Source organism: Lissotriton helveticus, chromosome 7 (assembly GCF_964261635.1).
Source record: "Lissotriton helveticus chromosome 7, aLisHel1.1, whole genome shotgun sequence".
Lineage (NCBI taxonomy): Eukaryota > Metazoa > Chordata > Amphibia > Caudata > Salamandridae > Lissotriton > Lissotriton helveticus.
Window position 1 is genome coordinate 293,091,150 of NC_136068.1, and position 16,572 is coordinate 293,107,721.

Consider the following 16,572-nt stretch of genomic DNA (forward strand, 5'->3'; position numbering starts at 1 on the left):
GTCTTGTGTGAGCGTAGTTAAGGTAACCATGTTTGGACAAATTTTCTCTTCGTAAGAAAATACATCATTAAATATGTTATCAAATATATGTGTACTGTGTCCCCATTTGTTGGTAATACATAAAATTAAAATAGTTCACTCATATATTATACAAGGTAAAAAAAAGATTACGTGCACGCCAAAAATTTAAAATAATTACCAATTCACAAATATCGCAAACAATACAGTATTTTATTAAAACACAGCCTAATAATGAATATGCCCTGTACGCTTTTAAAAGTAAAACTGGTATTTTACCATTGAAACATGGCCATTTAATTGAAGTCTTTCCTAAACCCCAATTCTTGAGGGCTACCTAACCGATATGGGCGTAATCTCGAGTCTTTTTTCAATGTTGATGGTAATAAGCGTCACCAAGATGGCTGCACCCTTACACACTCAGTTGTGTACTGGCAGCAAGCAAGATATGAGTTGTATGTAGCAGGGTGTAAGGAGAAATCTCGTGGTAGGGTATGTGGCCCTACTTCAATGACTCATATCACATAAAGTAGTAAGTTTGTTTCTTTTTAAGTGAGAATTAAGCATACCTTACAACCTTGACAGCGTTTCTAAAGCGTGATCCTTCAGCAGGTTTTCGGACGGGTTTGAAACTGGAGTGAGAATAGCGGGTAGGTTGAATTCCCAAACAAGGGTGGGTGATTACTTAACACCCCACCAAGCCCTCCAAATAGTATTTTAAAAATATATGGTTAAACATGTTGCATTTAAAACACCATATTACAACAGATAAGGTTAAAAAAAAGCATTTGCAATGCAATAGGACTCGCATTTATGCGAGACCTATTGCATTGCAAACAGGAGTGAGGGCAGGTTAGAAGGCACGAATAACGAGAGTGGGGGGCGAGAAGGTTGGGACTGTGGGGGAGGAGGCACTGGAAGAAAATAGTGCTCACAGTATAAATAAAACATACTGTGCAACACTCAAAGTAAAGGGGCCAGTAGCCATGGAAGGATACAAATGACGACATACCTGTTATAGGGAGGGACTAACAAGCCTAAAACCAATTGTAAGGCAGCATTTACAAGCTAAGCCAATGAAAATGATCGGCAGAGAGTGGGTGGAGCTTCCATTGCATTCTGAACACTGCATGCCTCGCAAAGCGAGCAGCGCATGCACGCTTCCTCTATAGTCTGGAACTAAAAACGGCAGAGAAGATTCCCACAGGTCATACTTATCACTAGCCCTCGTGGTGAAGTAATAGCACTATCCGGAAATGTAGCCAGTAACAGTAAACCTGGCTCCTGCACTTAACATATCCCTCTTTGGTCTGCTTGGTGGGATTTATTTTTCCAAATTGAATGTTTCCAGAAGGTGGAAGGTCCAGATTATGATATGGACATTTGTGGGCACCTATATCTGTTGATGGTAGATTGTCGGAACTGAACTCGCCTGTTTAAATATGTTCTTTATCGTATTTAACACGTACCTCCTAAAGATACCCTTTCACTTCCTGTGTAGCACCGGGACCGACACAAGGAGGCTGCACACACAATATCAACGATGTAAACACTGACGGCCTTAATATTAAGTTGACGATCAAGGTAAGTGCCATTCTTTGTCTACAACCAATCTGCTTGTTTAACGTATGCTCATAACCAGATGCCTAAGAATAACTGAAAAGAAGTAACTGTGAGGCTGAATGGGGAGGACCGTGAGAGGAAAAGGGGAGTGAGTCGACACAGATGACAAACTAGGGCTGGCCAACTGCTTAGAGTATATGTTTTGGAGAGTCTGGGCTCTGCCCCCAGTAATGACAACATAATAAATGTTTTGGTGGCGTTCCAGGAGGTAGACAGCTACTAAGAGTAAATGAGAGAGTGTTGTTTTTCTAATTGCAAGAGCAAGAACAACACTGGAACAGGAATGTGTGCAAGATATAGCAAGGCAATTTAAACATATTTGTATTTATTTTATTTGCACAGCACATGGTGTTCCATAATCGCAATGTATGTAGAGACAATGTTCAGGTAGATCCATCCCACATGGATGTATGACGTTACAACGCATACTTTTACAACGACTACCATTACAACGAATTTTTTACAACGCAAAAACTTTTACAACGCATACCATTACAACGCAAGATTTTACAACGCAAGTACCTTTACAACAATATGTCACATCCCTGTGCTTTCCCCTGCACTTGTGCCAATTTGGCTGCCATGCGCCAATTCAAGCACATTCACGCCATGATGCAAGGGTGTCGGCATTTTAGGGGAGATTGTTTTAGTGCAGGAAGGGAATCTTTCCTGCACAAAAACCATCATGTGAGTTGTTTTCCTCTTTCTACGTGTGCTGAGAATGCAACACAATATATAAAGAAGAAGTAACAAGGCGAAATATAAATATTTTCCTTGTTGCACTTCCTTACACCTCCCCTGGAAAGGCGTAGGATTCTGACCCATTCCCAAGTTTACAAAATGTTTTAAATCTGGGAATACTACAGAATCAGTGGGTTTTGCTTGAGAACACCCACAGCAACTCCTGTGGCATGCCACTTTAATAGCAAAGTAGAAAGGGGCCTTATTTAAAAAGCCCATTAAACGTTACACAGGGTAGCTTTGTGTGGGCTTTTAAATATGAAGCAACACATTGCGCTGTCAGTGCATCAAAAAAAGTGAGGCACTGGTAGCAAAAGGGATTTGTAAATATGCCCCAAAGTATTTAGATTACTGTTCCTAATAACTAAATCTGAGGAAATTGACACAGGCAAGAGCAGGGAGAAAGGAGCGGTGTAAAAGATCTTTCGGAAGGTAACATTTAGCGAGCTTGATATTGATAATGCAGAAACAAAATCATTTTTTATAATCCATATATGACAGCACTAATTTTAATACCACAAGTTTCTTTTTATAATCAGCAGTTACGGCCCATAGGAACTCAATAACCACTCACAAACCAGATCCTCAGATGAATTTTATTGTGGATCTAACAGGGACTAGGCAATGAAGGACAGATCATTTCCCTTCACGAGGACCTTAAATGAAGGTGAATATCTAACTTAATAACATCTGTCATAATATTTACAAATCTATCAAATTTTTGATTCAATAAGACAAACTCTGAATACTTATTAAGTCACTTTTATCTAATATTTTCAGAATATGAATCATCAATACATGAACACAATAAGAACTTTTCATTAGAAACAATGTTACAGGTAACACCACAAATACATGAAAACAGCTTATAATAAATTCACCACAATATCAACCACATGCATGAGTGGAGAGAGACAGAGACAAAAAAAATAGTTATTTGCAATTATCAATATGCAATTCGATTTCATACAAACCTAGAGAATTAATGCACAATGTGCAATAAGAAGATAGAGCTAACCTCTTGGCCAAAAGATATAGCTTAAGGCAATATCACCACATGATGAAGTCAAAGATAATCAGGAGAGTCTTGGTCAGATTTAGCAAAGACAGCAGCCAGCCAGAGTAGCATAGAGAAAACCACAGCAAGGCTCTCCTCTCATAGAAGCAGCTACTACTAAACTATTTCTTTGCAGAAATCTTTATACTCTAAGTGTTAAATGTCCAAACTCTTATGTCCAATCTGTTAAAGTATCATTCATGACTTCTTCACGATTTCATTGGCTTTCAGAAAAAGGTGACCGTCAGACCATTCCACCTCCCCAAAGTTCTTTCAGGCAATCCATTTTTTAATTTTATGCAGTCATCCTTCTGCGCAAACAGGAAAAGCATCTTGCAACTTTATCCACATCTTCCTGCATACTTCACATCTCCTTGTAACTTTTATTAACACGTTCATTCACAAAAAGAAAATATTTAGCTCAAGAAGGAAATTCCTAGAGATTATTTTGTGCACAGCTACGCAAATGTATAACAGCATTTTAGAACTAGTAAATGTAAATGTGTTGGATTTGTAAAGCGCACAGCTGCCCGTGAGCGTCCCGGCGCTTGCTTAGGGAACCCGTCCTGGTATTCCCCAGTGAGAAAACCCGGCAGGGTGTCCACAAGGTGAAAGCCAGGCATCCCGCCGCAAGGGGCCGTAGTGGAGATTAAGCAAGCTATTGCCCAGAGTCGCAGAGTGTGACCCCATGAGTTGAGTAGGAACCAGAGCGAGAATTGTCGAGTCCGTGGAACTTTTGAGCCCGAGACCCGCCGAGGCAGGGAATCGAACCCTGGTCCACGGTCGATCTCAGCTTCCGGGTCTGCCGCCTCTAACCACTGAGCCACGCTTCTCCTAGTGAAGGACAAAATACATTTCTTCCCAGGCCTGCATTTTCAGGAAAGAAAATCACTCAAGCAAGGTTTTGGAGGCCTTCATAGGAAATGGCAATGTATCTTTTCTAGGAAAATAAAACACATTTTAGTTAAATATTCACAATGAAAATTCATAAAAGATAATTATAGCAAACGATTCACCATTTTCAAATAAATTCACAAGGATAATCTAATTAGACTCATTATTCATTATTATGGCTCTCTTATATTAAGAGGAAAGGAAATAAGCGTTTTGACATGACATTTTTCAAAAACAATCTTCCTATTATTATTTTCATATCTCTTTCTCCCCTTAAAGTTTTTAGTTCACATAAAAGAAATTTCATTTATTCATGCTTTCTGCATATGCAGTGCTATTTTCATTTACTACACGTGTTGTGCTTCGATTTGCACTTTCACGTAAAAATTAACACCCATGTTAAAAAATTTCACACCTTTAGTCATTGGTTTCATTAGTAACACAAATAATACATATATGAGCAGATTCGATCAAGCAGGATTTATTTTGCAAAAATCATGCTTCATCAATCCCCTATTTGATGGTGACTCAAGCCATCACACAATCTACAAAATCTGATTACTATCTAATTATCTTCAAAAAGAGCTTGTCTTTATTTGTTTCAACCTAACACCCTCTACATCTTTCATTACATTATAATAAGCTCCTTTTCTTTCTTCCAACTCTATTTCTTCTCTTTTCTTTTTTCTTGCTCTACCTTTTGTCTCTGTTTGCTTACTCTTATAGCATTTGTAAATTATAATTACCATTGGTATACCAGCAGCTATAGCAAGTGTTGGTGTTAGATTCCTCCCTAACAGGCTATTACTTAGTTATGAAAACCAATTACCTAATGAGTAAAAATCCTTACGTAGTTTTTCCCATACCCCATCAACCTTCAGTTCTGTTAAATCATTATGCAAATGTGTAATATTATTAATATATCCCTCTAAGTCTTTATTTGTGTCAGGCATATACGTGCAACATTGTTGAATCCTCAACATACTGTAAACTCTGTCCTCTTTTGCCCATAATACATCAAGAGCAAGTCGGTTTTGCAAAACCATGGATCTCATGGCCACTATTTCTGTATCATTCATCAAAATCCCACCAGCAGTATCCATTGATAAACAATCAACCACTGTAGACAATTTTCTAATTTTATGCAAATTCAAAATTACTCCCACTGAAAGTATCAATGCACCAAATATATCTCCCACAAATTCAGCACCACTAATCCCTCTTTTACTCCGCGTTAGTTTGTTTTCATTGGTTCTGGGGTTTTCATTCACATGGTAGACCTTTGGGAAAAGTATACCCACATGGTAAGAAAAGTTTTCTTTTGTGATGCCAGTCTAGAGTCATATGTCTCACCTTTCTTATAATCACCCTCTGTGTGAGCCCAAGAGGGTATATTAGTCTTTTGTTCCACAGCCTTTCTCTTAAAATCTTATTGCTACACTAGCTAATCTACAGGTCACATTATTTCAATGTGCATATACTGTATCTATTGTTTTAGTTGTGTGGAAAGATTCTCCCTTGTACTCAACATTTCTTGCACTGCTCATTTTATTCATGTTCTTCTTAATAGGAACCTCAGAAAATACTAAATCATAATTGGAATAGTAGTATTGGAATTGTACCTTCCCATAGAATAAGCTTGTTAGTACACTACATGAAATACCATATGTTAATGGAAGGTGGTGATAGGTCACTCCTTCAGAGACAGACAATGGTAATTGCATGCACACATGACAATCTCTTGCATCCATTGAATCTATGTATTCATGCAACTATTTTGCAAAGACATTTAATGAAAAATCAATATTATTTTTATCTTGATGTAAGCCATTCCCAGTTAGCTTTTTAATATTAGTCTCTGCATCTTCCTTAAGATCATTCTTTATATTACATTTTGTGTCAACATTGTTATTAGTATTATTAGTTCTAGTTGAATACATAAAATAAGGTATTATTAAAATGAATATTATCCAGACAAACAACATTTAAAGCACACATATAAAGCAAGCATTAAGACATCTTCGCCTAGTTAAACCCTGATTTTGATTACCAATCTCATTCCTAGCCATTTTGTAAATAAATCTAAAATATTAAAAAATAATTAAAATTGAAAAACGAATTAAAAACTTGAAAACATTTCCATTTGATAACATTTGTGTATCCCACATCTTTTGAACCTTTTTGAACCTTCGGTCTTGATTGTTACAATTTGATTTATCTTCAGTATCTCCTCTCTCTTTTTTGCACCCTTTTTCTTTAGCACAGTTAGTTTAGGGTGGCTCAGGTGATCAATCGCTACTGAAACATGATTTGATTAATTCTTTCTCTGCAATGTTTGATGCAGCAGCCAAATACGTCCATTCAGGTGCTATATACTTCTTGTCTGGTACTTTTGCTATTTTTGTTCTCTGCAGTGTTCTTTCTTCTCCTTCAGAATCACTTAGTTCAGATTGGATAGAAATTTTGATTATAGTATTTGGAACATTTTCATTCAAAGTGCACTTTACTCTCTTGACTCCTCTAGGCCATTTGTCACCTTTCCTTACTCTTTTCCCAGAACCTTTGTCTTTAACATTTATTTCGAAACTTCTCTTAGCTGATTCCCTTTTTCTTTGTTTTTTTCAGGGACCAACTCTCTTCCAGCATCAACAATGACTGTATTATGAGACCCAGTAGCTTGTGCCCACTTTACTTGATTCTCTGTCTGTTCAGGTTTCTTTTTTTCTCTTTGTTCCCCTTCAGCTGACTCAGTACTTTCAAGTAAACATGGGACTCTTCTGGTGTGACTTGCGTGTATCCAATTAGGCAAAGTACCACATTTAACTGCTGTTGTTTTCCCAAGGAGCACTTGGGGGGGCCAGGCCATCGAGGTTCCAAACACGACTTCCTTACGTGTTTCTTGATGAGCACCCATCCTACATCGCTCAAATCATGTGCTTGTTCTTGTTGTGCTGTAGTTGCAACTTCTCCAACCTGATGAGACACAGAAGGCACTACATCACCCAATTCTTTGCAATAATCGAGCAAAAAATCATCAGTTATATTCATCAGTTGATTTGCTGGGACTGATGGCTGTCTCATAGCCCTTCCCATCACAATTTCATGTGGGGACAGTCCAGTTCTTCTGTCAGGAATACTTCTCAAACTCATTAGGACCAATGGTAATGCGTCTGGCCATTTTAGTGATGTGGATGCACAAACCTTAGCAAGTCTAGACTTTATTGTGCCATTAACTTGCTCGACCACACCTGATGCTTCAGGTCGATAAGCACAATGTAGTTGTTGTTCTATTTGTAATACTGCACAGATCATCCGAATTATCTCATTATTAAAGTGTGTTTCTCTATCTGATTCTAATGAGACTGGAAATCCAAATCTATGAATTAACTCTCTAATAAGCAGTTTAGCAACTGTTAAGCTGTCATTTCGTCTTGTTGGATAAGCTTCCACCCAACGAGAAAACAGTCGTTTAATCACCAAGACATGTTTTAATCCATGGCAAAGAGGCATTTCCACAAAATCCAATTGCATGCAGGTAAATGGACCTGCTGCTTTTCTATTTCGACCCAACTGACAACAGTATTTCTCCCTGCATTTTGTTGCTGACAAGTTACACATTTTTGACATAGACTTTCTGCAATGACTTGAATTTGGGATTAAACTAGTTTTGTTTAGATAATATAATAATAGCATCACTACCCACATGTGTAGGACGTTGATAGACTTGTGCCATCTGGGACAACAAACTATCTGGCAATAATGGCATCATCTACTCTGCATGTACAACCGGCTTTGATCCAATTTTCTCTCTCTTCATCGCTAGCTGTGTCTTGTAACTGTCTGACTTATTCCCATGTTTCAACAGATGAAAACATTAACCTACTTTCTGCTTGATCAGATCATTCTTTCAATTCTTCCTATTGATTGTTATTGAATTTTGAGCACAATAACGTGCATATTCATCACCATACCTATTGCCAACAGTAACATAATCATATCCAGATTTGTGTACAGAACATTTACCACCCCAATTTGTACCGGCAATTGTAATGCCATCAACAGTTCTTCCACACATTCTCCATTTCGTATTGGTGAACCGGTAGAGGTTAAGAATCTGCGTTGGGACCACAACTGTCCAAAGTCATGCACAACTCCGAAACCATATTGACTATCTGTAAATATGGATATTCTCATTTGCTTCCTGTAGGAAAGTATGATCTGTTTCTTATGGTTACCCACACTTTTTACTTGATGTTCTACTGTTTTTGACCAGTCTGACTGAGATCCTGCTAATCAGGACCCCAGTCTATCTGCTTCCTCCCTAAACTATTATGTCATGTACTCCCATCGGTTAAAGCATGTATTATGCCACCCATGAGAGATCATGCAAAATGGAACTACAGGTCTGCCATTGCAGCTTGTGTAAGCTGGTGCATGCACAACTTACTTTAGATAAAGGTTTACTATATCTAAAGGTCACTACACTCAAAACCTATAAGTCAACCCTACTGCAGGCCTTTCCCATCCTAAAGGCAGGGTGCTTGGTTCGAAGTGAGAGGGTGCCACTGTATGAGCAGAACACCCCTGCAGCCTACGGAGTCCTATCTCCTGGGTTGTCAGTGAGGTAGCCATTTACGACATATAGAGTGGCATTAACCTACTGTGTGAAATCCAACTCTAAAACGGCTGACCACAACCCTATTGTGTTTGGTATCAAACAGCTTGGAATCATACCCCCACACAGTAACCGGTGTGGGAGGTATGATTCTACCCCTCAGAAGCAAGCTTTCAATCAATCAATCATGGCATTTATAAAGCGCACTACTCACCTGTGGGGTCTCAAGGCGCTTGGGGGTGGGGAATGCTGCTACTGCTCAAAAAGCCAGGTCTTGAGGAGTCTTCTGAAGGTCAGCAGGTCTTGGGTCTGCGGCAGGTGGATGGGGAGTTTGTTCCAGGTCTTGGTGGTGAGGTGGGAGAACGATCTGCCACTGGAGGTCGCTCTTCGGATGCGGGGGACTGTGACAAGGGCGAGGTCGGTGGAGCGGAGCAGGCGGGTGGGGGCGTAGAAGCTGAGTCGTCTGTTTAGGTATGCTGGTCCAGTGTTGTGGAGTGCCTTGTGTGAGTGGGTGAGGAGCTTGAAGGTTATCCTCTTGTTGACGGGGAGCCAGTGCAGGTGTCTAAGGTGGGGTGTGATGTGGTTGCGGCAAGGGATGTCGAGGATTAGGCATGCAGAGGAGTTCTGGATGCGTTGCAGCCGTTTCAGGAGTTTGGCTGTGGCTCCTGCATAGAGGGCGTTTCCGTAGTCCAGTCTGCTTCTGTCGTGGGCCCGGGTAACCGTTCTTCTCATTTCGGTGGAGATCCACTTGTAGATCTTGCGGAGCATGCGGAGGGTGTTGAAGCAGGAGGAAGAGACAGCGTTGACCTGCTTAGTCATGGAGAGGGTGGAGTCAAGGATGACCCCTAGGTTGCGTGCTGATCGGTGGGTGTTGGAGCTGTTCCCAGTGCGGTTGGCCACCAGGAGTCGTCCCAGGCCGAGGGGGTGGATCCGAGGATGAGCACCTCCATCTTGTCTGAGTTCAGCTTTAGCCGGCTGTTTCTCAGCCATTCAGCGACGGCCTTCATTCCTTTGTGGAGGTTGGTTTTGGTGGTGTGGGGGTCCTTGGTGAGGGAGAGGATCATCTGGGTGTCATCGGTGTAGGAGATGATGTTGAGGTCTTGCAGAGGGGGGAGACTTGGGCGAGTGGTGCCATGTAGACATTAAACAGTGTTGGGCTGGGGAACGGCGCAGATGATCTCAATGGCTTCGGAGCGGAAGGGGGGGAGGCAGACGCGCTTTGTTCTGCCGTAGAGGAAGGAGGTGGTCCAGTCTGGGCCTTCTCTTGGATCCCTGCTTCGTGGAGGTGTGTGCAAAGTGTGCGGTGGCAGACCGTGCCAAAGGCGGCTGACAGGTCCAGGAGGATGAGGGCTTTGTGGCTCCTTGGTCTTCCCGGTACAAGCTTTCTTGATCTGGACAGCAACAAATGGTTGCTGCCAACCAGAGACACATTTTTGATCTCCTGCTGATGAGCCAAGCTCAAGTAGAGGAAGACACGACAGTAGGCATCCTGTCACAGGGAGGTGTGACCACCTCCACAACAGGATTTAGTGTATTAGGGCTGGGTAGGTGCGCTTGCAAAGCACCTGAAAGTCTGCATGAGAGGCATATTTGGTGTCCCTGTGCATAGTCCAGTTCAAAACAGTCAAGGGAGCTGATGGCTCCCTTTCTGGTGTGAAACTGGGTAAAGGAAAGTATCCTCCCCATTGTTCAGACCCTCCCCTAAGAGTGTCCCCTGAATCTATCCAACCCTCTCCTGTGGGTACTTAGGGGCTTACCTGACTGTAGGACCCTAGATTCAATGTGGACAAGTTTCTAAACCAGAAACCACTGAACTTCGACCGGCTGGACACTCAGGACTTTGCTGGACTTCGTTTGTGCCGGACTTTGTCTCCCTCTCAGTCTGAAGCATCGTCTGTGCCTGTGCACCATACAGGCTCTGTGCAGTACTTGTGGAGCATTAAGGACAACCGAAGATATCTCCCTTGGAGTGAAGGAGTCACTCCCCTGCATTTGCAGGCACCGTAATGCAACTGTCCGGTCTCCTGACCCTGAGCTCCTGCGGACTCCGTAGGCTCCAGCAAAACAGGAGGTGGGTTCCAATGCTCTTTGAGGTTGAGCTGCACTATCACCAAGATTGAGGCTATTATCCGTTATGGGGACGGCATACCCTGAACCACTGTGCACCACGTACATTTGAAAGTGTTTTTTTGCATTTCCTAAAAAGTGCATTGGGCTACGAATAGCCCCAACCTCTGGCACCATTTCCTACCAAGAACTTTGGCCTACTCACACCGAGTGCTCCATGGGCTGTCATTTGGTGAAATAGCTGGAGGTCCTCTCATGGCTCCTGTGCCTCCGGCCTGTGGGTCCCTTTGAAGGTCAACTTTTCTGTTTTGGCTCCCCTGGTTGCTCCAGGCCTGCCCTGACTCCCATTGCTGTGGTGAGCCTCCTGGACCTTGCTGGTCCGAACGGTAACCATCTTTGACCTTCTGCATGGGTTGCCATTGCCAAGGCTTGTTGGTGCTCCCACAGGACACCAACCCCTCATCACTTGACATCCTTCATGGGACAGCTCGTATCCAGCTCCTGATTGTCTTTGACATCCCCTGGTCCTTGTAGTTGCAGAGTCAAGGACTCCCTCACCCCAACTGAAGCACCTGATATCGGTGGGCATTCGACTATCGAGACCCTGGTTACTCCCCAGTGACCCAGACTCTGTCTCCTCTGCTTTCAGATACTCGTCAACTAGAATCAACCTTTGGATTCCAACAGACACTTTTCTTCCTTTCAGCAGTGGCATTTCTTTGAATTCTTCCATAGAGATCAACAGCAGGTTCCGACACCACTTCAGACCTATGCACCCAGTTCCCCTAGGATAGGTAACTCTGGTACTCTGGTATCCATGGGTGGGGTGGCTCTCCAACCTCCTATGATCCATGAGGTTTCTTCGTAATTCACTGGGAAGGATCCTTAAACTCTAAAATTTCAACCGCGACTTTCCCATAGAATTGTACGGAGCACGCAGTCGTGTTCCCACACTGCAGCAGTACTCTGCGGGGTCCCTACTTGCCCACCTTGGGTGGTTCCTTGTGGTCCCAGCGATTCTACATCCTCTCAACACTGTCTTGACTCGAGTCGTGGTTCTCATACCACTTAATTAGTATATGCTTTCAATCAATCAATCAATCATGTCATTTGTATAGCGCACTACTCACCCGGGAGGGTCTCAAGGCGCTTGGGGGGAGGGGTATGCTACGGCTCGAACAGCCAGGTCTTGAGTTGTTTCCTGAAGGCGAGATGGTCCTGGGTCAGCCGAAGGTGGATGGGGAGGGAGTTCCAAGTCTTGGCAGCCAGGTAAGAGAAGGATCTTCCTCCGGCGGTGGCTCTTCGGATGCGTGGTACGGCTGCGAGGGCGAGGCTGGTGGACCGTAGCTGGCGGGTGGGCGTGTAGAAGGTCAGGCGGTCGTTCAGGTACTTGGGGCCCAGGTCGTAGAGAGACTTGTGTGCGTGGGTGAGGAGCCGGAACGTGATCCTCTTGTCGACGGGGAGCCAGTGCAGGTTCCTCAGGTGCCTGGAGATGTGGCTACGTCGGGGGACATCCAGGATGAGTCGGGCGGAGGCATTCTGGATGCGCTGGAGTCTTTTCTGTAGCTTGGCTGTGGTTCCGGCGTAGAGGGCGTTTCCGTAGTCCAGTCGGCTGGTGACGAGTGCCTGGGTGACGGGGGGCTTTGGTCTCCCCCCCCAGAGTCCACTGTGTATTAGTGCTATTTACTGTCATTTCTGTGTTTAAGTATTGTGTGCAGTGTGATTATCTCTATGTAGGAGGTTCGGTTCGGTTCAAAGCTTTATTCGATTTGTAAAACAAACCATACAAGCAAGACAGATTTACATATTTAACATTGTTTTCTAAAATTTCATCAAGGTCACCAATTCTAAAAACTATCTAAAAAACCATCGTGGACATAATATGTTACAGTCTAAAAACATAATTAAAAAACATAATTTGACCGGTACAATTGGGGTTTAGACGATACACAGTCTATTACCTAATAAAAACTGAGTTCACTTATAATATTATTATTATTATTATTATTTGCTGTTTTATAACGCGCTCCATTACTCCAGAGTATCCTGGCGCGAAAAAGGAAAAACAAGCAAGTGGCCAACTAAAAGAAACATGACACTAATAGGCTGTTATAAAAAGATGAGTTTTTAGTGCTTTCTTAAATGAAACAAAATTTTCAGTCGATCTCAGGGAGAGAGGGAGGGCATTCCAAGTCCTGGCTGCGACAACAGCAAGCGAGTAGCCTCCTAGTCGTACTCGCTGGAAGCGGGGCACACTCAGGAGGTTACAGCCGGCAGAACGCAGCGGCCGTGTGGGGACATAGCGGCTGAATCTTTTTCTTAAATAGGATGGTCCCATGTCATGGACTGCCTTAAATGCTAAAGTTAGAATTTTAAAAGTTATCCTTTGAGCAATCGGCAGCCAATGAAGTTCCTTGAGGTGTGCTCGCACGCTTTCTCTGCTGGGAATGTTATACAGCAGCCGTGCTGTCGCATTTTGGATAATCTGTAGTCGGGCAACTAAAAAAGCTGGAGTGCCGCTAAAAAGAGAGTTGGCATAGTCGAGCCTAGATAAAATTAAAGCTCTAGCAACCGACTCTCTAGCTGATGATGGCAGATACGGGAAGATCTTTCTCATGGCTTTTAGAGACCCGAAGCACACAGCAGTAAGTTTTTTTATGTGTGCCTCGAATCTCAGATCCTCTCCAAACCAGACTCCCAAATTCTTGGCAGCGATAGTAACTGAGCCTGGCTGGGGAAAATCAGACGGCCACAAGAGGTCTCTGAAGTTCGAAGGAAATTGGCCTACAGCAAAATTTCTGTCTTGTCTTCGTTGCACTTCAGCTGAGCAGCTGCTAACCACTTAAACACAGCGGAAAGGCACGAACGGACAACCTCTGTGTTAGTTGCTGCATCCTTCCAAGTAAATAAAAGCTGCGTATCATCTGCATACGTTATGATTGTTGCTCCCATTTGTTCAGCGAGCACAATAAGGGGGGTGAGATAAACATTAAAAAGCAGGGGACTCAATGTGGAGCCTTGAGGAACCCCGGTAGTGAGGGGCCTGACCGAGGATGAAAAAGGTGGGATCCAAACCTGCTGGGACCTGTCCGATAAAAAGGATTCCACCCATTTCAATGCTGAGCCCACCACACCAATCCCCGCTAGGCGGGTAAGAAGGAGTGAATGAGGGACAGTATCAAACGCGGCAGAGAGGTCTAATAAAATCAGAGCCGCTCTGCCGCCACTGTCCAAACACTCCCTAATGGCCTCAGTAATCTCCACCAGCGCCGACTCAGTGCTATAAGCTGCACGAAAGCCAGACTGGGCAGGGTGTAAAAGTTCAGAGGTTTCTACAAAGGCATTGAGCTGGGCGAAAGCTAGTTTCTCCCCAATTTTTGCCATAGCTGGTAGTAGAGATATGGGTCTATAATTACTAGGCACTGAAGGATCTGCACCCACCTTTTTTAACAAAGGAAGCAACTTAGCCTGTTTCCATTCATTAGGAACCCTGGCTCATGTAAAAGATAGACCCATTATTTGAGAAACCTCAGGAGCCACTGCTTCTGCCACTTCAGCCAACACCCTGGCCGGACAGGTGTCACCTGGGGCACCAGATTTTAACGACTTGATTGCCACTAAGGTGTCCTCCACCGATGGTGGAACAAAGCTCTCCATAGTGTGTGTGGGCTCGACATTAGATCCAACCCTATCCTCAGTCCAGCTCCCCCCACCGATAGCTCTAAGACTTTGCTGGATTTTGGCAATTTTAGTCAAGAAAAAGGAGGAAAGGCTTTCACACCATTCCATAGAGGGCTTGATGGAAATTTGTTCAGCACATGGAGAAAGGAAGCTTTTTACTATAGAAAAGATCTCGCGGCTATTGTTATTCGCCTTCTCAATTCTACTGGCAAAGTATTCAGTTTTGGCCAAAACTGAATTGAATTGACTGTACATACAAATTTACAGACAGGAAAGCATAGGGTTAAAACACTGTCAAATGCATCAGATGACTATGGCTTTCCTGGCAGCTGTACATTTTAGTATTTATGACGCAACAAAAAAACAAATATCCAAATCATTTAAAGAGGATAGTAGCTGTAAAGCATTCTTTGTAGAACGAACATTGTTTTTCAAAAGGATGGGTTTTAGATATAATACCCTAAAGGAACGGTCAAATTTACAAAACAATAAAAAGTGGCAGCAGCTCTGACGTGAGATGTTATCACAAGGGCATACAGTATCGGATCTGGCTTTCATTACAGGGAATGCTACAAGATGGTGTGCGATTCCCAACCTTAAGCGTGTTAAAACAAACCGGTGAGAATTACGAGTAACACTAGAAAGATAAGGTTGGAAACCGATAATTGGGTTACATTCCCGGTAGAACATCACAGATTGTAACGTTCCAGACACCCTGTCACGACACTCCTTCTTGTGATTTAAAAACCTTTGTTTTATGTCATTTTTGGGGATAGATGCAACAGATTTGGGGTCAAGAAATGTGTCAAACTTGAATAGGAGATTGAACCAGTGGTGGATGTACTTAAGCCACATGATACGAGAAGAGTGGTCCAACCTGAGACAATCAAGGATTATCTCCTGGGTGAATTGTGTTTCACTCTTGGCCCAGATTGAGCGCCATAGCAGCAAGGGACATAGTGCTGCTAAATCAGAGATAAATTTGATTCCGACTTCTTCGTGAATTAGTTCTACTGATGCTGAAGGTGGTACACACAACAACTTTCTAAGGAACTTATTTTCATCTCTCTGCACAGTTGGGCCAACGCAATGTCCCCACACCCCCGCGCCATACAGCGCTGATGTAACACCTTTTACATTATAGATATTCATCATGTCTTTAATGCTCCTCACCCCAAGTTTAGATGAAAATTTAAAAATACTATTAGTAGACCTTATCATTTTTAAGCTGATGTTGTCGAACTCGGGTTGCCATGTCCCATCGTTTGCATAAGTAATTCCTAGATAGCAAAAGGTTTTAACTTGTGTCATCTTGACCTTTTCTATAAAAAAGCTAGAATTGGCTTTCTTGGCTTTCATACCACAGGACATTACAAAGGTTTTAGATTTATTTATTAGTAGTCTCCTACTTTCAATAAACAACATAAATCTGTCGATAAGGCGCTGTAAACCAATCTGCGTGCGGGACAATAACACAGCGTCGTCCGCATACAATAGTATTGGAACCGGTTTCCCTCCTATCAATGGTGCATCTGCGGGAGTCTGGCACAGAATGGAATCAATTTGGTTGATAAAAAGAGAAAATAAAAGGGGGGCCAGTACACAGCCCTGGCGAATGCCTCTTGAGACTTTAAAGAAAGGAGTGCATTTGCCTAGGGAACCATAGCGCACCTTACAAGACAATCTCTCATAGAGCCTGGCCAGGAAATAAACAATCTCCTTAGGTGCTCCCGACTCTATCAGAACCTGCCATAGTATAGAGTGGTCGACCAGGTCGAACGCACTACTCAGGTCCGCGAAACAAAGAAACAGGCTGCCTTTTTTAACTTTTGTACATTTGTTAATTAAAAGATCTAAATTGACACACTGTTCAAGT

General features: G+C 42.8%; 1 protein-coding gene across 1 annotated transcript in view; it reads left to right on the forward strand.

The window, feature by feature from the left end:
- The window catches only part of LOC144766744 (uncharacterized), a 604,477-nt gene that overhangs the window by 329,184 nt on the left and 258,721 nt on the right, over positions 1 to 16,572 (forward strand). The window contains exon 8 of the mRNA XM_078650492.1: positions 1,520 to 1,602. Within this exon, the coding sequence (XP_078506618.1) occupies positions 1,520 to 1,602 (83 nt within the window). The remainder of the gene's footprint in view (positions 1 to 1,519; positions 1,603 to 16,572) is intronic.